This window comes from Phoenix dactylifera, unplaced genomic scaffold, assembly GCF_009389715.1.
Source record: "Phoenix dactylifera cultivar Barhee BC4 unplaced genomic scaffold, palm_55x_up_171113_PBpolish2nd_filt_p 001185F, whole genome shotgun sequence".
NCBI classification, from domain to species: Eukaryota; Viridiplantae; Streptophyta; class Magnoliopsida; order Arecales; family Arecaceae; genus Phoenix; species Phoenix dactylifera.
Genome location: NW_024068522.1, coordinates 67,622 through 93,875, shown reverse-complemented (window position 1 = coordinate 93,875; position 26,254 = coordinate 67,622). Strand labels below are relative to the sequence as shown.

Below are 26,254 nucleotides of genomic sequence, written 5' to 3'. Positions count from 1 at the left end.
CGACCAACGAGCGGAATTTCCCGAGGCCCGGCCCTCGGATGCCAGGCTAACCCGATGATCATCCCGGGAGCAGACTAGCCTGAAGCCCCGACCGGTCACCTTGGCTTGCGCCAGCCTTGGCCGACCAACGAGCGGAATCTCCCGAGGCTCGGCCCTCGGATGCCAGGCTAACCCGATGACCATCTCGGGACCAGACTAGCCTGAAGCCCCGACCGGTCGCCTCGGCTTGCGCCAGCCTTGGCCGACCGACGAGCGGAAGAATTTCCTGAGGCCTAACCCTCGGATGCCTGGCTTAGCGCCGGAAGAATTTCCTGAGGCCTAACCCTCGGATGCCTGGCTTGGTGCCGGAAGAATTTCCTGAGGCCTAACCCTCGGATGCCTGGCTTAGCGCCGGAAGAATTTCCTGAGGCCTAACCCTCGGATGCCTGGCTTAGCGCCGGAAGAATTTTCTGAGGCCTAACCCTCGAATGCCTGGCTTTCGTGCCGGAAGAATTTTCTGAGGCCTAACCCTCGGATGCCTGGCTTAGCGCCGGAAGAATTTCCTGAGGCCTAACCCTCGGATGCCTGGCTTAGCGCCGGAAGAATTTCCTGAGGCCTAACCCTCGGATGCCTGGCTTAGCGCCGGAAGAATTTCCTGAGGCCTAACCCTCGGATGCCTGGCTTAGGGCCGGAAGAACTTCGAGAGTCAGGAGTCGACAAGACGCCGCCAAGAGTTAAAAAGAAAAAAAAGAGGAGGACGAAAGCGAGATGAAGAAACATTCGACTTGTATTAATTTTCATTGTTTCAGGGCCAAGGCCCATACAATTTGGCAAAATGCCGACATACAAAAAAGAGGACAACGAAAGGTACAAGAGGTCAGCTTGGAGGAACCCCCGGGTCGGGAGTGTCGGGCTCGTCCGCAGGGGGTAGGGAGGCGGTAGGAGAATCAGCAGGCGATGGCGCCGGAGAGGAGTCGAGAAGGGAAATCCCACTCAGGTCAACTTCGGGGTACTTAGCCGACACCCTTGCCAGGCCCTCCTCGAAGCCTAAGATGAAGGATTCGGACCCCGCGTCCGACGCGTCACGGACGAACTCGTCAGACTGACGATAGGCCCGTACCGCCTCCGACATATCACGGGTGAACTCGGCGGACTGACGATAAGCCTGTACCGCCTGGCGCCCGATCTCCGCACTCTTCTCGGCCAGCGCCGCCTCTGCTCGCTCCGTAATCTGAGCCTTAGCCTCCAAGACCTTCGCCACAATCCGGTCTTCAGCCTCGGAGGAGACCCTCAGCAGATTAGCCTGAGCCTCCTCACGCTCCGCCTCGGCAGCAGTGCGAGCGGCCTCAGCTTCCTCCAGGCGCGAACGGAGCTCTTGGTCGTTCGCGCGGGACCTCTCCAAGGCTGACTCCAATTCGCCCAGTTTGGCTTCAAGAGACCGGGTTCGGTTGCGGGCGCTGTCGGCAGACCGCTGAGCCTTCTCCCACCTCTCTCGATAGTCCGCGACCTTCCGGGACTGCTTTTCAGCTCGTTCCTCCGCCTTCTTAACCCTGCTTTCGAGGCCCGAGGCGGCTTTGAGTTGCTCCCGAGCTTCCAACAGTTGCTTCTCGAGGGCGGCGAAGCCGAGTGCCCGCTCTTCGGCCTCCCGGAGCCTCGCCTCGAGGTCCCCGGTCGTCCTGCCCGCCACGGCCTGGCCTCCCTCTTCCACTGCTTTCAGTCGGTCCTCGGCCTTCGCCAGAAGCCCCGCCTGTTCCTTGTAGCACTCCTCTAGACGGATCATGTACTGGGCGAGCTAAGAGATAGGAAAAGTGAGGGCGTCAGGCGGAGAACAACAGAGCTAATAAATGGTGAAAAGCGGCCAGAAGAACACTCACCGACATGAGACAGACGCAGCTGGCAGCCCCGACGTCAGAGACCCCCAACTCCCGGACCCGCCGACGGTCCTTCTCCAGCAGCACTGTTTCGATGAGGCTTCGGGCGCCATCGGTAGTGAAGGCCGACCCCGATTTCTCTCCGGAGCCGGATGGTGGTTCTGCAGCCTTACCCTTATCCATCGCCTGGGGAAGAGTCCTGCTGATTGTGCTCGGGGCGGGGGTCACTCCAGGAATTGATAGGGCCCCGCTCGGCCGGGGCCTCGGCGCGTCCCTCCTTGAATCATCAGGAGCCGGCTGAGTCGAAGGCCGGGCCGGGGACCGATCATGTCCGACCCGTCCGTCTTGAGCGGGCTCGGATGATACCTCCAGAATAGCGGCAGTCTCACCACCGGAGGGCTGATACAGCGTCAGCTGCCGGTCCGTGCCCACGGCGTCTCCCTGATCGGTGGGCCCGGACTCGTCGGTCGGCGTCGGAGGCACCTCCTTGCGGGACTTCTTCGCCGGCGGGGCCCCGATCGGAGGAGCTCGTTTCCTCCTCCGGACCGCATCCAGTAGGGACGACCTACCAACAGCCGGTCCCTTGTCCGACCGCATGACGTCGTCAATCTCTGCAACAAGAACGAGATGGTCGAGGGCTGAGAAACCGAAGGAAAGAACGAGACGAAAGAGGAGAAAAGAGTCAAAAAAAAAGAAATGGTGGCGGGCTCACGGTCGGTGGGGACCGAGCTCAGACCGACATTCACCAAGGTATCCTCGGAAATAAGGCGGGCCACCGGGGGGAGCTGGCCCTCGGCAACCAACCCCTTCAAGGTGGCCAAGCCATCGGATTCCTCCCTCGACAGTCTCGATAGGCCGATCGGGGACTTCATCGGCGTCTCCCAGGTCGCCCTGATTTCCCAAGGGGGATCTACATCGATGAAGAAGAAACGCTCCTTCCAGCCGTGAATGGAGGAAGGAGCCTCTTTGACGAGGCCGCACCCTCGCCGCGCCGCAAAGCACCACCACCCTTTGTCCTGGGGGTGGCCACTCAGGCTGTAGAACTCCCAAAAAACATTCAGAGTGGCGGGAATCTCGTGCATGCGGCAGAGAACCTGGAAGACCGTCAGGGCACGCCACGAGTTCGGCACCAGTTGCGTCGGCGCAACTCTTAAACCCCGGAGTACCTGCACGACTAAGTCCGAAGGGGGAAAGCGGAACCCGGCCTGGAGAATGCCCTCATTGATGGCGATCTTCCCTGGAGGAGGATGGGACATCCTCTCCTCAGGCCCCGGGAGCGTAACGTTGCAGGCCTCGGGAAGGTGGTACCGAGCCACGAGTTTGTCTAAGTCCTCGGCGACCAGCTCCGACTTAATGCGGTCTGCTCTCACTTCGCCCATTCCTAATGGCCAATAAACCTACGGTCAGGACAGGGACAAGAAGGGGGGAAAGACCGGGACGACTGGGGTACACTAGTACAAAAGGAGAAAGTATGGAGAGCCCTAAGTAGAAGAATGGGGTAACTCACCGGAGGAGAAGGAAGAACGACTCCGAGAGCGTCAAAGGAGAAGCAAGCGAACAGTCCGACGGCAACAACGGCAGCGCAAAGGGGAAACTCGAAAATATCTGTGAAGAGGAAGACGGACGGGGGAGGGCCCCCGGTTAAATAGGCGGAAAGGCGGGTGATGCCTCGATGACGCCAGAGGACGTCTGGCCGCCGAAGGGTCGCTCGCGCCCCAAAGGCGAATCGACACCATTAAGGAAGGATGTCCGCCGAAATCCTCAGACTGCCAGGTCAGCAACAACCGCCATACGCCATAAAGAAGGCGGGAAGCTCGAAGCGCGCGCGCCTCTCCGAGGGATGGCGGCAATCTTGAAGCATCACTCCCTTCACCCGTTCCCCTTCTGGTTCCAGGCTCGGAAGTGGGGGGCTACTGTTACGGGGGAACTAAGCCGCCATGCTCCACGTGACCGGCACGCGCGCCCATGAAGACTACGGCTGTCCTTTGATCCAGCAATCCGACCCCGAGTCGGACATCTTCGGCTCCACAGCCCGACCTCGAGTCGGACATCTTCGGCTTCGCAGCCCGACCCCGAGTCGGCTGCCCCTTAATCTAGCAATCCGACCCCAAGTCGGATATCCTCAGCACCGCAGCCCGACCCCGAGTCGGCTGCCCCCTGATCCAGCACTCCGACCCCGAGTCGGAGATCTCTTGATAACGACAGGCTGCTTCCCAGAGGCACGCCGAGGCCTCCTGCTCCACTACTCCCTGCAACGGTTGTATCCGACGCAGTTCCACGATCTCCTGTATCAGCCGTACAAAGCGGAACTCCACTACGCCCTGTCATGGCCGTACCCAGCGCTGCTCCACGACGCCCTGTAACGGCCATGTCAGTGGCCACTCCATCGCGCCCCACGATGACAAACCCCCCTGAGAGACCCCCCAGCCAGGTATATATGCGGCTGGGGGGAGAGGGGGGGTAAGCAATATCTTCCAGAGCACTCTCTTGCTTGCTATTATCATTTCTCCTCCTCCTCCAATCTCCTCTGACTTGATCGTCGGAGGGCCCCCACTACCCCAGTGGTGGTGCGAGGCTTGCTCGCAGGTTTCCCGGTGGAAGGTGGAGCGTAACCAACACCAACCAAGACAACTCAGACGGAACCCCGTCCACACCGCTGTGTCAATCGTTCTCGGTTTGGACCACCAGCAACAGATTACTTTTTATATATAGTAGATCAAGCTATTTCTTCAATTCAAAATAGGTTTGAACAATTCACCATATATGAAGATGTTTTTGATTTTTTTTTTAATTTTAGAAAGTTAAAATCTTTGAATAAAGAGGATTTGAAAAAGTGTTGTCTTAACCTTAAAACAATTTTTAAAGCATAGTGAATATTTTGATATTGCTTGATCTATTTTCAAAGTTAAAAGTTTTGAAAGAAGTTTTATAAATAGAAATTAGTACCCCTATTGATATTTTAAGTTTTATTAAAATATATATTCTTTTCCAAATACATGCATTGCTTATAGAATATCGTTAACAATATTTGTAATAGTTACTTCTGCTGAAAGAAGTTTTTCAAAATTAAAGTTAATAAAATCTTATTTACGGTCAACTATGTCGCAAAAAAGATTAAATAGATTAGCTATATTATCCATTGAAAATAGTATTTTAATAAATCTTGAGTACAAAAATTTGATCAGTAATTTTGCATCTTAAAAAGCTAGATGGATTATTTTTAAATATTTTTTTATAGTATTTTGTACTTATTAAAAAATTTTCATCATTTTTTTTTAAAAATAAGGCCCCCCTTAGTGAGTTCACCTTAGGTCCCCAGATGCATTGAGCTGCCCTTGCTAGCGGTTTTCTCAACCTTGCCCATGGAGGATTTTTTGAATTGCATAAGGGCTAATGGGCGGAGGCCGGAGACGGCTGAGCAGGGTATCAGAATGGTGTGCATTGCCTACTATATCTGGTTAGCCATAAATGCAACTATTTTTGAGAATAGCATCCAAACACCCAGGATGGTGTTGATGCGAGCCACCATGCAAGCAACCAAGGTTTGGAATCTGACTCCATTGGAGGGTACTTGATAGCTAGAAAAATTTGGGGTCCCCATAGTGCAGGCAGTACGACTTCCACAAGCATGTTTATCCCTTAGGAAGTCCCGTCCTTAGTTACCTCAAGATTAACTTTGATGGCAGTGCAAAGGATCGAGGTACAAGAAAAGGAGCGGCTTTTGTCATTAGGGGACCAAACTCCGATTTCATCAATGCAGGAAGCTGCTGCCCCTACGACGTCTCGGACACTAGGGTGGAGTTGAAGGGTGCCTGGGAGGGCTAGAGATTTGCCACGACAATACTTCGGGTAAACTGAGTTATTCTAGAGGGGGACTCTTCCACTATTATTAGGTGGATAACTATACAGATGGTGCACAGAGAAACCCACCCTCTCCTTGGAGATATATAGAGGATGATTATAAGTTTTGATAGTTTCCAGATGGTCTATGTTTACCGAGAGGTGAATAGTGCAGCTGACTAAGTAGCTTTATTTGTTGCGGTCACATGGAAAACTTTGGATGTATTCATACTAGATTAGTATGAGTCGTCTATTCCAACAAAAAAAAAAGGAACCTTTGATTGTTAAGGAGAACAACCATTGGGCAAATCCCAATTTTACTATTATCAACTAATTTTATTTTCCTAAAAGCTTTATCTACTTTTTAGAAAAATCCACTATATTTATAAAAAAAATTATATTTAATGTTGTTATGTTTGTTGTTATCTCTATTACTACAAAGAAATGGTATATCTTAGATTTCCGTTTCTTCATAATAATAAATGGGTAAGACTATCATGGCCCCTCTTATCTGAATCTATAAATTTATCTCAGCTGATTTATGCCTATTGATAATGGATGCATATATACTACAGGCCAATATATATATAAAAGTATTTCTCTTCATATAAGGGCATGGCACATATTCTATAGGTCAGTACATATACAAAATTATTTCTCTTAATACAAAGGTATTGCTATAGTGGTCCAATAAAGTTTGAGAAGTTCTCTCTCTCTCTCTTTCTCTTTTTATCAAAGATGCATCTAGTTAAATGCTTGAATGAATTACTCCCATATTTGATTCAAACTTTGAATATGGCAACTCCACTAAAGTTCAACTATATATATAATATTATTCCCAGATTAGAAGGCTTTGAAGCCGCCTCATACTTTGATGCTATATCTTGTACATAGCATGTTTGCCAACTTCTCCCCCTAAAATGTTGATATAATCTCTTGGCTTTTGCACATGCATCTCAAGCCATCAGAGAAAAAATATTTTATTCTAGAATTTTATTAAAATATAAAATTTCCAATTTTCTCTTTACTTAGAATTCTCACTTATCCAAAATTTTTAAATTAAAACTACCGTTCTATAACTAAAAGATTCATGAATAAAAATAACATTATAAATTAATATTATTGTTTTAAAAATAAAAATGTTACCTATATTTTAAATACTTGGCATTTGCTCTTCATTGTATTCTCATTTATATTTTTTTTAAAAAAATTCCTTATTTGTATATGTGCAAAACTCTAACATACTAATATGGATAATGCATGTATATTTAATTTATATAAATGACTTATAAAATTGCTTTTTGTATGTGCATGACAGAACGTAATGGTTAGTAAAATTCAAAAAAAACTAGTTTCTGCAAAAAAAATAAAAGATAAAAAAACAGTTTATCTTACAAAAATAAAAAATAAAATATATATTTGTTTATGCTGACGCTTTATATAATACACATATGAGTACAATCAACAAAGTCAGAAAAATAGAAGCTACCGAAGAAAGTAAGGAATATTCGCTTGATTCTCCTAAAAAATCTACCATTGATGCTGTACTATTCGTCTTTTGATAAATATGGATGGTTTGAAAGGAGCCACAATCTTCAACAATTCTTCAAAAGTTGTAGAGCAAAAATTATTCATCCGTTGCCGTGCGCCGACCGTGGATCCCTTAATTACAATAGCCGAATCTCTCGTTCAAAGTGAATGGGTCCGGTTAAGCAAATTCTGCTTGCAAAATCTCCTTCTAAGGGCTTCATCGGCAAGGGCATGACAATTAGTTATGAACCAATAACCAGGCAGCAAGAACCATGGCATAAATCAAAGAGCTTGGTGTCTCTCTTTATATTGTCGTGCCCATCTTCCAAGTGCGCGTCTCTCTGGAATCCTCTGCTGCATGGAAGGAGAGGGAGCAGTTGAAGCAGCGGAAGATGTTCCCGCGGCGAATGGAGAGGAACCGACTCGACCCTCCGCCGAATCCGTCGTCCAGGGGAACCCCCTCCCCGGGACGCCTCAAAACCTCGGGGATCCTTCGGATCCCAAACCCCCTTTAGACCGCAACGAGATCTTTAGGGCCCTGGAAGTCGTGGAGAGGGACTCCACGGCCATCGCCGAGAGCTTCGCTTCTCTCTTCTCCTCCCTCCGCTTGGCTTTATCCGAGGTTCGTTCTCGTAGGAGCCATCAATTATAGTTTATTACGTTCGCTTGATCGAGTTTTACCGTTACTTATTTGATTCTGGAGATCAAATTGAAAACAAGAATGGTATTGCTTTCTATTTGGAGTTGTGTTCTTGGTTTTCGTCCAAAATTTCTTAAATTGAAAACAAATTTCTGAATTCGAGGATTATCGCGACGCTGGGGTTGTATGGATGCGGAAGCTGGGACGTTTTGAAACGGAAAAGAAGGATCTAAAGAAGCCTAGCGTCATAAAGATAAGGCTAATTTGAAAACCAAACCGGGACAGAAAAGAATGAGCCTTTAAGAGTGTTTTAGTTTTAGCAACCTTCTTGCATCTTGTTTTATACCTTTTTCTTGCAAATCAAGATTTTATAATTGGATTGTGGTACTAAATAGAAGGCTGCTGAAATTCCAAAGGGGACTGCCGAGGCAAGACCACCCAAATTCATGAGGAAAGCCACATGAAGAAATCATTATAGTACTTCTATAATGGTTTCTGGCTCAAAGTTCTTTAACTTACTATATTGAAAGAACTATATAAAAAATATGTAGATTTTATATCCTTGCACTAGTTGGAAATTGAAATCAGCAAGCAAAATTATATGTTGCATGCATCAGATTAGCGTTTCATCAACTTAGATTTGTTTAAACATATTGTCATCTTGTTCTTCTTATTGTATTACTTTATTGGATATTGTGATTCACTTTCTCTTTCTATGTTTTCTAGTCCGTATGAATAACAATTGAGTATCTGTATGTGTGGACCAGTTTGGTTTTGTGCCACCTAAACTGATAGATGCTTGCCACCAGAACTGAATCTGACTTGACAAAACTTACCACACGGTGATAGCTTCAATGACCTAATTAAACCTCTACCAAATATGGTGATGTTTAAAAGTTATTGAGTGAGCATCGAGAAAAATTATTCATCAGCCGGGCAATCCATTCATGCATGTGTTCCATGTGATGGAGGACCTTGTTACTTTGTGTCTTTAAGTTTTGTGATTGATATCCATCTTTTCGGTTAAATTTGGATATCAAACACAAAATAATGGTTAAGGACCATAGTTCATGGTTTAATGATACATATATGCATGAAACCACAAGAAAGTTGTACAATGTATTTAAATCTATTTGTACATGACAACATGCAAACATGGAGGTGGTAGAGGAAAGTCTCCAAATGAACTAAGCCTCTTTTTAGAGATCTTTATGATAAAGAATTCTTGCCTTATTGAAGAGTGATGACTAAGCAATGGATTGAATGTTAAGGCACTATCACAAAAATGAGTTGCTTCTGGGACCACAAAAGGGGAGCACTATTAATGATGCACTGCATGAAGAAGATGAAGTTATGCAGATTTTTTTGGATGATGAAGAGAACCCTAGAAGCTTTGTTGAAATCAGTATAGGTTAGAATGTTGTTCTAATAGATGCCATGAATATGAATAAGAAACTCCATAGTTTTTTCTTTTATTATTTCTTATCATAGTATTCATTACCAAAAATTGTTTTGTGACTTAATAACATACTTTGCAGGTCACTAGTACTTCAGCTGAGAACATGCAGTGCTTCAGTGAAGTTGTTGGCCGCTTGCAAGAGTCTGGTAAACTATGATATGCAAGTACGCCAGATTATGCTAAGATTGAATAATTTTAGCAAATGATTTGATGAAGACATTATAACTTATAAAATAAATGACTGATTCTACATATCCGCTTATGAGTGTAGTAGTTCCTTGCACTTTCTTCGGTATTAACTTAAACAATCTTTATTTCTATTTTGTATGGTGTATTTATGTAACTGTGATCTCTTTCTTGCATTTCAGTATATGAGAAATATTTGGATGTTCCCTATCTATTAGAAGTTAAAAAAACATGAGCAATCCTGAGTAAAAGGGCAGCTACACAGCAATTACATACTGATTGTGAACATACTATCAAAACGACTTTGATCAAATACTAATGCAACTTTGATTAAATACCGATGTCAAAAATTACTGCAGCTAACCCACCCTCTAAGGGACAAGTTTGACTTCCATTCTTATTATTTTCTAGACCAAACTTAGTAAGAAATCTTCTGGCCAATATTGATTTACTAAAAAGCTAATACCCATGTTAAATCAATATTCATGTAGTTTGACCCATATTTTGCAACTGGCTATCTACCTTACATTTACTGCCCACTTTTTGTATTTGGAATTGGAATGGAGATTGGTCGTTGTGGTCAATTATTATAAATTATGATAGAAATTGTGTTACTTTGGTTAAGTAGAATACTCCGTATTATCTTTTGATTTGTTAATGAGAAATTGCCCAATGATTGAAAAAGAAGTGTTGTGGTACTAAGTTATCATGCTAAAGATCTCATAACTGCAGTTGCCATCATAGTTTGAAGTCCGTGAACCTCATCATGAAGTCGTCAAAGATAATCATTGACCAAATGTTGAGAAAATGGACAAGGGTTGTCTAGAACTAATCTTGCGTTTTCTCTAGAATATTCAAACATTATTTTTCTTAACTTGGAGAGAACATGTTAAGGTATTATTAGAAATTAAGGATTCTTGTGAATTCAATAAGGACATGCCTCAGAAGGAAATAATTTCAGAGGTAGCCTCATCAAGAATAATGGGTTTACCTTTTCGAGAAAAAAAAGAATGATTAGTTCATAACTCAGGTGATCCTATCGAAGAGGTTGAATTTGAACTTGTATCTCATTCCTGTTCATATGTTTAAATGTTTGCAATGTTTGGGTAGAGCTCCATGTTGCATATTATTTGCAAATGATACTGTTTATAATGTGAGATGAATGGTGGTCGATGCTTATATTAGAGACATGGAGGAAAGTTTGAGAGGATGAGGATAGAGTATACCTTGATCTAGATATATGCATATTAAGTTTTTGTTTGTGAATATTAATGATACTAATTCCCTGGTTAAAATTGGTGGCGATACTAAATCTAATAACAATTTCAATTAGATGAAAACAATATTGAGCAATTCAAAAATGATGAGGATGAAGTTGAGATTACCTTGGAATGCTGAACATGTAATGTATATAGTGAAAAACTGAAAATATAATATTAAAGCCATAATTTGGCTTGTATAGTTACTTGATGCAAATTCACCTTATGCCAAATATTAGTGTGTGAAGTGGGGAGAGCTATGGTTCTGATTATATTTGGATGAAGCATGTTAGGAAAATTTTGTTGAATTGCTATTCTATGAATAAAAAAAATTTAATTTCTTTTGAGAAGACTCTTGATATTTTGTCTTTGGAAGGGCAAAAGGGATGATATTTAAACTATTTGAGCATATAGCTGTTAACAGTTAGTGTTATGAGTAAGAGCAAAGCTTGAAAGTGTTTGAAAATGATAATTGGAGTGAGTGACCGGGGTACATGTACCATGGAGGCATGAAGGATTTTGTTATCTCGCTCTCCACAATATCCTTCCTACTCTTCACTGACATCGAAATGCTAAGGAACAAAACCCATGATGTGTCTATGTGTTACAAAGCAAATCAATTGGAAAATGAACCATATACCAGAAGAAGGTTTGAAGAGTGATAATTATTACTGATATCACAACCATTGATTTCTTAAAGGTTAGCCAGATTGCTCCAAATGCATAACAATAGCATATTATAATAATGTTAGAGGCTTCTTTATTGGTAACACCTAAGAATAAAATACTTCAACATTTAAAGCATCTACTCTAAGTTAAATAATTGTATAGAAAAGAAACATTAATACACCTTTAGATTTCCTTCTCTTAAAAAAAGAAAAAAGATGTTCACTTCATTTCAAATAATTAACTTGAAATAGACTCTAGTTTACTATCATTTGTATAGACACTAAATGGATGAATCAACATAAAGACTTCTTAACTATCAAATCCATTAAACTACATTTTGCAACCACATAGTGTTGGTAATGACTATGGTTAAATTGTGCCACCTGAGCCACCCTTAGCTTGGGGTGAGCCTTATGAATTTTTAAAGTGCAAAACCCTCCTGATTTTATCCAATACCATTTTTCATTTTTTTTTCTTGGGGGAGATTGAAGTGGTGTGTGAGCTACATGAAAGGGAGACAAGTGTGGCAACTAGATTCTTCAAAACACCCTGCTCATGTTGTGTGAGGCAGTTGACATTTGTGTGGATTTTTGGTGGAGGTGTGCCATGCAGCCAGGGCAGCTTTAGTGCATGGTGGAGGCACATGCAGTTGTTAGGAATGGCATGAGTCAGTGGGGACCAAGGTTCGCCGGACCGACCGTACCGACGTACCGGTGAGCACCGGTACCGGTTGGAACCGGTACCGAACCGGAGACATTCTCGTCTGCGGCCCCGCGCGTGCATGGACATAAAAAAAACTAAAACAGAAAAAAAAACAACGCGTCCGCGCATGTCCGCCGACACGCACGGACGCGTTAAGTGCCACAGAGTGCCACTCTGTGGCATCAAAATGGCCTACGCGGGTTGGCAGCTCGCGTAGGCATGCTGCCCTGCACGGGGAATCGCGCGCGGGCGCGATTTCCTGCTGGGAAATCGGCTGCGGGCGCGGTTTCGGAGCAGGGATCGCGTGCGGGCGCGCGATTCTCCGCTCACGTGTCCGCGTGCGATTCCCCAAAAAAATCTACACGTCCGCGCGCGTCCGCCACGCGGGCTCCAGCCCGCGTGGGCGCTCTTCCCAGCGTGCGGGCGATCGGTTCAGCCTGTACTGAACTGGTGCTAGCCCGTTTGGGTCGGAACCATTTTTATACGCTGTGCTATACCGGGGCACGTCGGCACCAGTTCGGTACAGGCTGAACCGACCGGTCGATTCAGCATACCCTGGTGGGGACACAGAGTATTGGGGGCTGGCATTGGCTTTTGGTGCAGGAACTAGGATAATAGGGAGAGGAATGAGAATAAGTGGGTAAAAATAGGTTAAGGTTTCATTGAATATTAAGCCTGATGTACATTGTTGATTGATCTCAAAAAAAAAGAAGATATACATTGCTGACTCATTCCATAATAGTTTATTCTTTTGTGGTAAAGTGGTTAATTAACATGATGTCAGAGCTAGGTATGTTTGAGGTAATGAGTTCAAATCACCTCCAAGCTAGTTATTGATTTAACCCAGCTACCATCCTACTCTCATTTTAGTCTCAATGTGCAAGACCTGGGCTACTCATGAGGGGGCTGGGGTGGTTAATAAGCCTGATGTACAATGTTGACTCATTTCTGAATGGCTTAAGCTTTTGGGATAGAGTGGTTAGTTAACACTAAGGCCCAACCTAATGAGTTTCGAGCCGGCTTGGCCCATTGCTAGGTATGGCTGCCCATTGTATCAACTTTTTTTTTTTTTTTGGCATTTATATCCTTGGCCCTATGTTTGAATGACTTTTTTCTTTGGTAAGAATGGACATTCAAGAAAAACCTGACCAACATGCCTTATTCCTTCAAATTCAGTTCAGTTCACCTTCATGGATCCTACCTTGCCACTCCTATCAAAGACGCAGTTGAAAAGAAAAAGTTTTGGCATCCCTTTCTTTCTTCAATGAAGAAAATAATGTTGAATCAAGTAATACTTGATTTAAGTAAATTATTGCATCTGACAAAATACCACTTTTAACAGTATGTTTTCATTATTGTCTAGCTTTCGGTCATGAAAAATTGGATGCCATTTAAATAATTTCTTCTAGATAATGTTTTGCTGAAAACCCCATATGAGCACCGCTTACACTTTCTGCTTTAATTTTGCAGCTCTTGATGCAGCAAGCAAGGGAAACCGATACATAAATTCATGCCTGAGGTTCATGTTTGTTTACGACCAATTGATTTTCTGGTTAATTTATCCATGATTGCTTTTTGATTAAAGCAACCGCACTAATCCTGCACTTTTTAAGACTTCATAACATGTCCCATATTATTGATTGGGAAGGGTAACTGTATGAAGAACTCAAGATTTTGTCAACTCCTTATGATATGATTCATTTAACAAATGTTAGCTGACAGAAATCAACTCTCAATGACATTCAAACATTTTGAAAATGCCATTTTCTCTCTCACACACACACGCTCTCTTTCTCTCTCTCTCTCGAAAAGTATAACCTTTCTTTTTAGGTTTTTTGGCATAATCAGGTTACTTTTCTGTAGTAAATAATTCTCATCGATCTGCTGCAATTATTATTACAAAAGTTTGCTGAAATTCTTTATATTGTTTACCACAGATTGAATGAAGAACTGAAGAGCCTGGAAACTCTTTCTATGCAACTGTATCCTTTTATTTCTCTCTGAGTTACCCTCCGGGAAATAAACACTTTGGGATGTAGAGAGCTAATGACAAATGCTCATTATGTTAATGCAGATTAATATGAAAATGTGGAAGAAGCTATGTAATGATAATGTGTTGTACTACCTGCACTTTCACATCCCATTCATTGTTGACATTTGAATTAACATAGTTTTGTTAATAAATAATAAGGGTCTTCATTCACCTTTGCAGTAACCATCAGTCTGTTTTTTTTGACTGATAAGATGTTGAATGGATATATAACTGCAGATATAGCTAATTATGACTGCAAATAGCAACCAGAATGCCATTCAATTGACAAGTGGATGAACTTAAGTAACCACTCCTGATTGTAAAGCTTGGGAGCTTATAACTTGCAAGTTTAGCGAATGATTTCACTTTAAACTTAGCCCATGCCTTGGACCGTTTCTATCTGATAATGTGCTTATTTGTCAAACTCCTTCAAAGATTTGAGTCTGTTCTGAAACTTAAGACCATGTAAGGAACACTGCATATTCACTTCTTCTGTGGGAAGAATTTATGCCATTTTTCATGTTTAGAAAATAATTCTCCAAATGATAATAAAAAGAAAATTATTCTTTCAGTTGCTGGTAGATATGTCCATATATCTAAGTGATGTATATGTTATGTTTAGATTATTTTGTGGACTTTTGATGCATGCATACATGTAGATAAACCTTGATTAAATGTATAATGCATATTATGATGTTAGTAGTTTCCTGTATTGACCCTAAATATGAGTTGACCCGTGGTCTGATTATGTAAAATCATGTCAATCACCTTATGGTCTCCCAGATAACTTCTGATGTATCCATCGAATTGGTCCTTCTAGTCAAATGAAATGGTAAATAGTTGCTTTTTGAGCTAATAAATGGTGAACGATCCAATCGAACCTTAAAAGTTGCAAGTGAGATATGAATTAATTGAATATTTTTGGCAATAAGCTTTTATGGTTTAAGCTGCATTGAGTCTCAAATTAGTAAATCCCTCACCATTTCTGTAATTTTTATCATACTCTTGCTTTAGCCATATCACTTCAACTATCCATGGTTTTAATTTGATAATTTTTCATATTTTGTGTAAGTTTAATTTTTCATCAAGGGATTTACATTCTGGCAAGTGGCCAATGGTGTTAATAATAAATTCATTATTATTCAGTCTTGGTTAATTTGGATCCTCTCGAAGTTCTGCTGCGCTGAGGTCTTTGTCCATGATCAAGATGACTATTCCCAATTGATGGTTTCTGGAACCTCTCAGTCTTCTTAATTATGCTTTTTAATGATCATCATTAGCGGTCTGGAGCAATGCTTCAGAATCTTGTTTGATCATCTAGGTCACCATTTTTTCCCCCAAGCACCGAGTCCCTTTTTCCCTTGCTATTCAGGCTCATTTTGTCTGTTCTATGATATATTATTTTCTAGATTGTTATGATGCTTTCAGTAAAAGTGGTTCTTAAACTGTTACATGTCACCTAGTAATATAACAGGATTTAGTTTTAATATTTATAAGCTTTTGACCTTGCTTTGTACCTGGGCCTGCAAATGGACCAGGTTGGGGCTGGGTCAGGCATGACCTGAATATGAGCTGATTTAATTGTGTCGTGGATGTTATACCCATACTCGACCTATTTATTGACCTGGACATGTTGGGTCCATGAGAAATCTCTAAGACATCATGACCTAACTCAATCTAGGAATTTGTAGTACTCTAATCATGTTGTTCTCTCTCTTTCTCTCTCTCTGTCTTATTTGTCTGTCAATCTGTTTGTTTAATCTGTCTACCTACCCACCTATCTATCTCTCTCTCCATCGAGCCTTAATACTTCTATGCGTGACATTGAAGGTTTCCTTGTAGTCTCACTGTCACAGTCATCCATTAGTGCTACAAACTTAGGAGTGAAATAAAGTATAATAGGCATCGGGGGATATTCTTTAAGCACAACCAATTGCTTCCAACTTACTCCCCTCCTCAATCCTAAACTACTTCCAGTAGGGATGGTATAGATGGCTAGGTGGCTAGGCTTGGTGCGTGATGCAATCAAAAATAGTGAGAGTTGGATTTAGAAGAAGTCAAGGTAGGCATAGGCATAATGGGCTGGTTGAAAGACAATCTTGTGAATGTTGAGACAACCAGATCAGGTTGCATTAAGAGATGGATCAGGGGGAACAGTGGAGAAGGTGTGTTTAAGGAAAGATGACTGAAGAGATGTTCAAGATGGTTGAGCTGGTTGGCATGGGTGATCTAATAGAGAGGATGGTGAGAGTAGCAAAAGTGAGAGAGAAGAAGAAACCTAATAAGAATTTGACCATTATTAAGCAACTCTTTTTATGACAATCTTGTGTTTTCATGATAGGGAAGAAAATAATAACTGCACACCACTTAGCTGGATTATTCTAGTGGTCCAGTGAGAGGTAGTTTAAGTAAAAGCCATAAGGTTGAGGGGTTCGTAAAGTTTTTAGTAAAATCAGGCAAATCTCTCTATCAATATCTCACTTAACCTTGTAAACTTAGTGAATTGATTTAAATATTTCTTACATAATATATGAGATGGACTGTGCTCCTTTTGAAAGGAAAAGGACAAGGTATCTATTCCTCTCAAGTCCAAAGTTAATAATCAGGTATTCAAATTGAAGATCCACACCATTGATCATGATTTATATCACTAAAAATATTTAGAAACCAAAAATCATGTTTTTTGGTGGTCTCTAACCTATTATATTTAGACTTGAGAGTAATGGGTTCCCTCACCTCGTGAGGAGCAAAGTCCATCTCTCTATCTCTATACATATATGTAAAAAGAGAGAAATATGGATTAGAATTTGGTTGGCTACATCTCTGGTCAGATTTGGTCAATCCTGATTAGATGATGGGGCTCGACACTGATGATTCGTGCATTTCGATATCATCTACCGTGTCTCAATTGTTTGCACAATAAATCAGATGATTTTGAGACTCCTAACCTATACATCAATTTTTTAAAAGATGAATAATTTAAATAGCATAAAATAATGCATATTTTTTGACCCTTGATGCATGGGCTATGGGAATCACGTGATTTTTAGTGTAGTAGGTCATATTCAGTGGCTTGGGTGATCGGTTTTTGGTCCCCATCATCCAATGTAACTTGAAATCTAGTTGACCGGATTCTTGTCCACCCCCTCTCTCTATATATATGTATTTGGGGGCGACTTAAAATGCTTTGGAGTACATTTGACCCCAAATGTTTTTCATTGAAAATAAATGGTGGACCTCGCAAAATAAGAAACCACCTCATTGATAATGATCTACAACATCTAATTTGGATAAAAAAAAGCCGTGCAGCTTTTTAAGTCTATTACCCATGCATCAATGGATAAAGTTGGATAACTTTAATGGTATGATACCATGTTTTAGTTTTATCTACAGTCTAGAAGTATCCAAATCAACTGAAATTTGATCTATGTTTTGATTTGCAAATTATATAGCCTATGGCACACTTTTGCTCACTAGCTACATTCCTTTCTTACATGTTGTGATTGCTTGATGCATAGGCAAGAGATCCAAAGCAATTACTTTTTTGGTCTCTTAAGTATTTGATACACTGTAGATTATGATCAATGGTGTGGTTTTTCATTTTAAGAGGTTCATCATTGGTTTTAGTGGGAAGTTTTCGAGGCTAAATGCATCAAAAACCATTTTATTTGTATATTATTCTAGCAGTATTTTGTCAACTATTCAAACAATCTGGTCAATTTCTTAATACATGTGAAAGAAAGATATTGAGGAAGAATGTGGATTCTCTGGACCTAGCTGTGCACCGGTTGCTTCGTCTTCCATGACCATTGGACATCCCCAGCTGGCACTTTCAAGGTTAATCCTAAAGGCTTGTATCTCTTTTATATTTGATAAAGTATAATTATATACTTTTGTAGGTTATTTAGTGCATAATATTTCATTTAAGGAATGGTCAGGCACGATTGGTTTTTATCTTTTAAAGTTGCATAAAAAACCTGTTTGGTTGAAATCTTTTTGTGCCTTGAATTCAGATCATCAAATGTTTTCTATTTCTTTACCCTCATCATGTTTCATTTTCCTCTCAATGCAGATGCGTGTGTTCGCTGCAGGAGGCGAGAAAGAGGTTCTGATTGAATATCGACGAGGATTCAGGCAATAGAAACCCATGGCAGCGGCTGGTGACATATAGAACCAATAGCAATACAAAGTTCAGGTAGCAAAACTCATGGAGAGAGTTGGAAGTCTGTTACATACTCTGCGCAGAAGCTTTAGTGTTCCAAAATCATTAAATGGGTTAAGCAGTTTTGTAGGAGATTAGTCATTCTGTTGTTTATTTATTCTTCCTTGGTAAGTTTGTGCAAACATAGAAGGTTTTCATGACTAGTTGTATTGGATAATTTAAACAAGAAGTTATCAGGAAGAGATGAAAGTTAACAAAATGGAGTAAAATCTGTTGTGTTCCTGCTAATCTAAATTTAAAATCTTTATTTGAAAGATTTTAACTGCGTAAATTGCCAATGAGTTGCTGCCTTCAATCTTGGATCGTTCCTGCAGGATTATTCACCAGCTGGCTTCTGGAACCATTGAGCACGCTGTAGTTCTGCAGAAATGGCTCTGTATCTGGAGCTGTATCTTGGAACGAGTTGGTACTATATATAATGAATTTTGTTCAAAGCTATATATATTATGAAAGGACATGCATGCTAAGGTTCTATAACTCTTGCCATCTACCAGGAAGCAAGTTGAGGGAAAGCAATAGAAGTATGCTGTTTGGGATTGTGGAATTTCAAGTTTTAAGCAGCTCATGGGATTCCAAATCTCGAGAATAGCTTCTATGTGACATATTATGTCTGCAGATGATTTGATGCTATGTGGGCAAGCCTCAGTAATGGAAGCCTGCAATCGTAAGGAGGCAATCAAACTCTATTGCATTGCATGGTTTCTGGGCAAAAAATAAATTATTCAGTTCTCTTGGGATGGAAGGCTCATACTTGGCCACATTCTGGGAGGTCGGTGCTCATAAAATATGCACCGAGTTCTATTCCTATCTATTTAATGTCTACTGTCAAATTCCCAAATTCACTTTTCTCTAAAAATTCACAATCATCAAGACTTCTTGTGGGGGTATCATGACGGTAAGAAGTGTATATATTCTTTAAATCATACAATCGTCTTTACAAAACCTATGGGCTTGGGTGGTTTGGGCATCAGGAACCGAGAGCCTGTGAATGATGCGTTACTGATTCAATTGGGGTGGCTCATTCTCAACACAAATGCGCCATGGTGAAGAAGCTAAATACTTGCCTCCCCAAATTGGGTTATCGTCCACAATAACACGAAGCCTACAAAAAAAAAAAAAAAACATCATACAAAGATTTATCTCATAAATTACAATAATAAAAGTGGTCAAAAGTTTTTCTATTTATCAAACAAAGAAATGCAAATACAGAGCATCTAAATCCAGCATTTACATATTCAAAGCTTATACTTTTCTGCTCCTAGCAATCTTATTTATCTAATTTCTAGCATTTAAATATTCAGTAAGTAACTATGCACCATCTTACCTGATCAAGCATCGTTGTAACCCATGATAGGACTATTTTTGTAATCCGTTGGTAGTGGCCATTTTAGTTGGATGCTAGCTCCGATAAGCCTATATTTCTAGGAGCAGTCATAGCTATTTTAGGGCTCTTAAAATATTTATATTTTTCATAAATCATATAGAACTAAATGGCTTGATAAAAATTTACATTACACAATCGGGCAAATATGTCAGTTTTAAAATAATATGAAATTCTTTATGATCATACTTTATACATAACCATGGTTCATTGCTTGAGAATTGAACTCAGATGGCGATTGAATGAATCGAGAAAAAGCGCAGGGACTTCCTTTGGAGGGGAGAAAAGAATTGTAATGGAGGTCGCTTCCTAATGATTTGCGAAAAGGTCCGTAGACGAAAACAACAACATCTCAAAACCTTGATGAGAACTGGTAAAATGCTAGTGGAGACTCTACAACGAGTAATCAAAACCTTGACGAGGACTGGTTTAAACTATCTACTACACCAAGAAGCTTCCGAGCCAACCGAAACCAAGAAACATCAAATTGGCTTCTGCTGCATGGAAGGGTATTATAAAAGTAAATCCTCTTTTCAATCAAAGCATGGTCTTTAGGGTCGGAAATGGAAAGCAGGTTTTCTTTTGGCTCGATCATTGGATCGGTTCAGCACCACTAAAAGAGATTTTCTCAAACTTGCTCGAATTTGTACGGAAATCGAATATATTGGCCGCAGAAGCCATCTCATCTCAAAACATTCGGAGCCTGTTCAGAGAAGCTCTACACTCAAGAGGAGAACAGTCACTTCAATTGTTACTCTCTCAGCTACAAGAGTTAAGATGGAATGGAAATGGAACATACAGAAGACCTTAACAGTTAGAAACTACTATACCTTCTTACAAATGGTGGAGTAGGGTCCAACTTTGCTCAGGTTATCTGGAAATTAAGTCCCTCTAGGGGAAAAATCAAAAAATTTTGCATGGCTTTTTCTTTTTTTTTTTCTTTTTTTTTTTTTGCTAGAGGCATAGCTTCTTTTTACTGTTGCATGGCTTCTTTTCAACAGTAGATTCTTAACAGCAGGTAATCTAAAGAAAAGGACCCACTCCACGGAATGGACGAGGAAACAAGTAGTCACTTGTTTCTCAAATGCGGCCTATTGTTCGGCATTTGGAAAAAAAATTTCTCAAAAAACGGAGCTCATCTACCTCCCAAATAGAATTGATGACATATGGTTTCTCTGGAGAAGTCATCGGCCGAAGAAGAACAACAAAAGGGCTTGGGCCTGCTTGGTAACTGCTGTTTTTTTGGATGATTTGGAGAGAGCGCAACAAAAGAACAACAAAATCCACATATTTATGGAGACTAATAAATAAAATAAGAAACTAAGAATGAGAAGAAGAAGAAAAATAAAGAGGAGGAGGATGTTAGGTCCCACCCAGAGAAGAAGAAGAAGATGACGAATGGAAGAGAGAGAGAAATTTTTATTCCCGGCTCTGCTTTGGGTTAGAGCATCCTAGGCAAAGCAGCCAACAACTCTCTTATTAGGGGGCGTTTGGTAACCCCAACAGGATCACCACGTAAGATCCCCGGTGATCCGAATGTTGGGGTGATTTGATCTCCGGTGATCTAAGATCAACGTGTTTGGTAGACCATGGTTGATTAAAAATCTCCAGATATCCATGAGTAATTTGTTTGATATGGTATGGGGATCCAAGATCAGTGACCACATAATACCACAAATACCCTTGATAAATCTTACATGGATTTTTTTATGTATTTTTAATTCTCATGAATTAAAAATGTAAGTCAATATACTAATTCATATAATAACTCCATAATTTTGTCACATATTCTACTTTTAGTAGTCCTTATTATATATTTATTAATCATATAAAATAGATTATAATAAAATATTAATATATTTATCAATATATTAATTATTAATATATTCTATAAAAATATATTTATTACTCCTATAAATTATTAATCTTCTAGAAATATGTTATTTTTCATTATAAAATTAATATTTTTATTTATACTTATAACAGATTTTTTTAATACTAATAATTATTTTGATTAGAAAAGTAAGGTAAATAGAAGTAATATAGTAATATATTAAATATTTTCATTATATAAATATAAAAAATAATAATATATTTCTACTAGATTTTAAAATTATCTTTCAATAATAATGGAATAATAATATGATTAGTAATATATTATAATATAATATATATCATTAATATAATATATAATATCAACATAATATATATATATATAGACATAATATATTGATGGTATATTGATATATCAATTTTTTTTGCTAATTTGAAGGATATTTTTGTCTTTAAATTTTAATTCAGGATCATTGCCCTATGATAATTTTTAATTTTCGATCTCAAGGACGGATATCCCATCATCGAGTTAGGGGATGATTCGAAAAAGTAGAGATGATTTAAAATCACCGCTATGCAGGACGATCACCTTATACCAAACCCTGCCTTAGGGTGGGAGCAACCCAGGGCAAGAATAAAATAAGGAAACACCAAACTTCTCTCTACACTCCCCAAACCCAAGTAGAGACCCAGGCCATCACTTATCCCTCCTTGCCATCACTCATCAACTCCCGCGTCCCATCCGTTGCTTCGGAATCCTTCTCTTCCCCTCGAACCACGTCCACGTCCACGTCCACGTCCACGTCCCAATACTTCCCTCGAACCACGGGGATTTGGTCTCCGAACCCGTTGTGACCTGGTGGGTTTAGTGAGCTTATCAGAGGAGAAGCCGGGAAGGAAGAGAGGGAAGAGGAGAAGGGAGATGGTCCAGCGGCGGCCGGGCCTTGGTGGTCGACGGCCAGCTGTCGACAGCAGGCGGCGGCCGGCGAGGAGGGGAAAACCGAGAGCATCCTCGGTTTTGGTCCGGAACAGGGGAAGGAGGCTCGGTTCTGGGTTGGAACAGAGGAATAGGGGCGGTGGTCTAGAGGGAAGAAGGGGCTTCGGCGGCGGCGCTTGGCCGAGGCGGCACCCCGGCCACCGGAGAAAAGGAAGGAGGAGGAGGAGGAGAGGTGCTCGGTGGAGCTCAGAGGTGGGTGGATCGTTGAGAGATGGAAGATTTCTAGAGGGTTTTCCGAAGGGGATAATCTCGGGAGTGAGGGGATAAACTTGGGGTCGTTGCTCCGCCGCGATTCTCGCGGCGGATAGGCTCGACCGGTTTTTTTTATGGGCCTCACAGAAGGATTACAGTTGTGATCCTATTGGGACTCCTGGTTTTTTTTATGCCTTACCGTAAGCTTTTTAAGGAGAAAACGGCTTCTAGTCTCCTCTTTCTACTAGGATCCGAACTAGATATTCTTTTCCAGCCCTCTCTACAACTCTTCTTCTATAAAATCCCCCGCAGGACTCACAGGTCGGTCCCGAACTTCTTCTCTCTCGCTTTCCTCCAAGGTAGCAAAGGGTGATTCCACCTATGGCTCCCAAGTCTTCTCCGCTCAAGGCCGTCTCCTTTCTCTTTTTGGTGCTATTCTTTTGGACTTCAGCTGGTCTCGAGGAGAGGGAAGGGTGCTACATCAAGGCCATATATAGCTTGGGAGACTCCATTGCCGACACTGGCAACCTCCTTCGAGAGGGTGTGGGCGGGGCTTTTGCACCCATCGCACACCTTCCATACGGCGAGACCACTTTTCACAGGCCCACCGGGCGTTGCTCCGACGGACTTCTCATGATAGACTACCTCGGTAATATTTCCTTGCCATAGTTATATGCTATAGCTTTTTTTTATATTTCTATCGTTTTCAGCATGCATGCATTGCACTCTTCCTTGCATGATGCATAGCTTTTAGTTTTCTATGGGGTTCGATGGTTTCTGCATGCGTGCCATTGCTTAATTTGCAGATGGTATAAATTCATCAGTATGTACAGAGACGTGGAATATGTGTATATCAATTAAATATTAAAAAGAAAAAAATAAATAATACAGGATGCATGAAAGATTCGAGACGGTTTCATATAAGCTTTTTAAATAATTGTGCTCATCTTTGTGCTGTTGAAAGGGCTGCATGGTTTACCATGGGACGCACATCCGTATGCCAAACTGCAACATCCATAGGTTTGTTGTACGTTTTGGGAAGTGACAACATGAACAGAGACAGATATGCATCTCGGTTAGGATGGTGGACTTTTCTTAAACATTTTTAAAACTTGAGGGTTTATAATATCTTGATTCTTATGTATTAGTAGCTGCATAAGCACTGGGCCTTAATTCTTATGCTTTCTTTTTTCAGCTTCGTCCCTCAATCTTCCTTTTGTCAATCCTTATTTGGACAAGGAGGCTAATTTCAACCATGGAGTCAATTTTGCTGTAGCTGGGGCCACTGCACTTGACCATTCCTTTTTCAAGGAAAGGGGCATTTTGATGCCTTATACTAATAGTTCTTTGAATGTTCAGCTTGATTGGTTGAAGACCCATCTTGATTCTGTTTGCTCATCAGAAACAGGTCCTCTTATAATTTGTTAATCTTTGGCTCTGACTTTCTTTATTCCTTTTAACAAGTAATGCATTTTATGAATAAGATTCTAATGCAACCATCTCATTCTCTTAATTAATTTTTATGTATTGTTTCGATGAATCTATAGATTGTACTGAAAAGCTTAATCATGCTCTGTTTTTGGTGGGAGAGATTGGAGGCAATGACTATAATTACGCTTTCTTTGGAGGAAAATCCATCACAGAGGTGATAAGTTATGTTCCACATGTTGTGCAAAGCATAATAAATGCTTCCAAGGTAAGGTCTCTTTTCTTCTATAGGAGACCAGTATCTTCATAACTTCTCTCATGCTCTCTTCCTAACAAAGAAACAGTGCTATGTTATATCATCCTCTTTTGCACAACTTTCTCAGAAGTATTTCGAATACTAGTTAAGATACTCTCATATATAATGGACAAAAAAGATATGGATCAAATTAAATTGGAAATATGAAGATGATAAGACTAATGTCCAAGCATGTAAAAACAATAATAAGATTTTACTTGGTTAGAACTATTATAGTTGGAGCATTAGATGATGATGCCTCATGTTCACATATGTACTTGTTTAGATCACAGTTTTAAATAATTATAAAAATCGATAAGATAATAACAAATATAAATTAATTACGTCACTAATATGTCTTCAGCATGCATTGCTTGTAATGCCTAGTCGAGTAATGATGCACGATCTAAGATAATGTCATGAAATTTACTCAAAAAAAAAAAAATAACGATATCAAAATGCAGGAGAAATATCGATTATTCCTGTTTGATGCAAATAATTAATTGAATGGTTATGCAATCATGTCTTCGTTATAGTACGTGCTAACATTATATTTGTGCTGAATATATTTTAGGAAGTGATAGATATGGGAGCTGTTCAACTAGTTATTCCTGGGAATTTTCCAATTGGATGTTTTCCAAGCTACTTAACAGCATCGCGTTCATCAGATCCAGATGCTTATGACGACAGAATGTGTCTTAAAGGACTAAATGCCTTTGCCATGCTCCATAATTTAAAACTTCAAGAAGCAATACAAGAGTTGAGGCAGTCACATCCTCATGTTATCATCATGTATGCAGATTACTATCATGCCTTCTTGCATCTACTGGACAATGCATTGGATCTAGGTATGTCATGGTTCAAAAATCAATATATCACATCATTCTTGATTTCTTCGATTACATTATAAATATATGAAACTAATTTACTCGAGCTTTTTTAATTATAGGATTTGCCAAGAATTCATTGATGAAAGCTTGTTGTGGAAGTGGCAGTGAATATAACTTTGATGCCTCCAAAATGTGTGGTTCTCCTGGAGCTTCAACATGTGACAACCCTGCTGAACTTATAAGTTGGGATGGAATTCATTTAACACAGAAGGCATACATGATCATGGCGCGAGAGTTAATCAGTGGTGGATTCTCCTATCCAAGCTATGGAGTCCTGGAGAAGTGGAAATGCTACTATTGAGTCCTGGAGAAGAAGGAAGCATAGTGTTGAAATAATATCTTATCCTATTTAGACTAAGAACTTGGATTGAGTTGTCAATTAGTCCGTTCATGTTTTTAGTTTTATTTTTTTGATGATTTGCAAACTTGTTCTTTAAAACTATAACCTCCCACACTGGGGTGGTGGGTACAACTTTTACCTCCCACAATGGACTGCGAAGATAATACTCTCTGGCAAACTTTTTCACCTTATATTGTCGTGCCCATCTTCCAAGTGCGCCTCTCTGGAATCCTCTGCTACATGGAAGGAGAGGGAGCAGTAGAAGCAGCGGAAGATGTTCCCTTTAAGGCTAATTTGAAAACCAAACCGGGACAGAAAAGAATGAGCCTTTAAGAGTGTTTTAGTTTTAGTAACCTTCTTGCATCTTGTTTTATACCTTTTTCTTGCAAATCGTGATTTTTTAATTGGATTGTGGTACTAAATAGAAGGCTGCTGAAATTCCAAAGGGGACTGCCGAGGCAAGACCACCCAAATTCTTGAGGAAAGCCACATGAAGAAATCATTATAGT

At 40.8% G+C, this 26,254-nt stretch overlaps 2 protein-coding genes across 3 annotated transcripts; both read left to right on the top strand.

Moving 5' to 3' along the window:
- The first annotated feature begins 7,306 nt into the window (after positions 1 to 7,306).
- Positions 7,307 to 18,598, top strand: LOC103699566. Of its 2 annotated transcripts, XM_039121683.1 has the most exons (6): positions 7,317 to 7,842; positions 9,399 to 9,465; positions 13,606 to 13,654; positions 14,073 to 14,117; positions 17,907 to 18,004; positions 18,240 to 18,598. In XM_039121683.1, exons 1-5 carry the CDS (start codon positions 7,579 to 7,581, stop codon positions 17,971 to 17,973), a joined length of 492 nt encoding a protein of 163 aa, XP_038977611.1. In that variant the 5' UTR covers positions 7,317 to 7,578; the 3' UTR covers positions 17,974 to 18,004; positions 18,240 to 18,598. The 2 variants fall into 2 exon arrangements, with proteins under 2 accessions (XP_038977612.1, XP_038977611.1); XM_039121684.1 differs by lacking the exon at positions 18,240 to 18,598 and having other exon boundaries at positions 7,307 to 7,842; positions 13,606 to 13,688; positions 17,907 to 17,987.
- Positions 18,599 to 22,281: 3,683 nt separating this feature from the next.
- Positions 22,282 to 25,927, top strand: LOC103719366 (GDSL esterase/lipase At1g28580-like). The gene is made up of 5 exons (XM_039121682.1): positions 22,282 to 23,441; positions 23,988 to 24,200; positions 24,340 to 24,488; positions 25,090 to 25,363; positions 25,465 to 25,927. The coding sequence occupies exons 1-5, from the start codon at positions 23,174 to 23,176 to the stop codon at positions 25,704 to 25,706; spliced, it is 1,146 nt and encodes a 381-aa protein (XP_038977610.1). The 5' UTR covers positions 22,282 to 23,173; the 3' UTR covers positions 25,707 to 25,927.
- Positions 25,928 to 26,254: the final 327 nt, after the last annotated feature.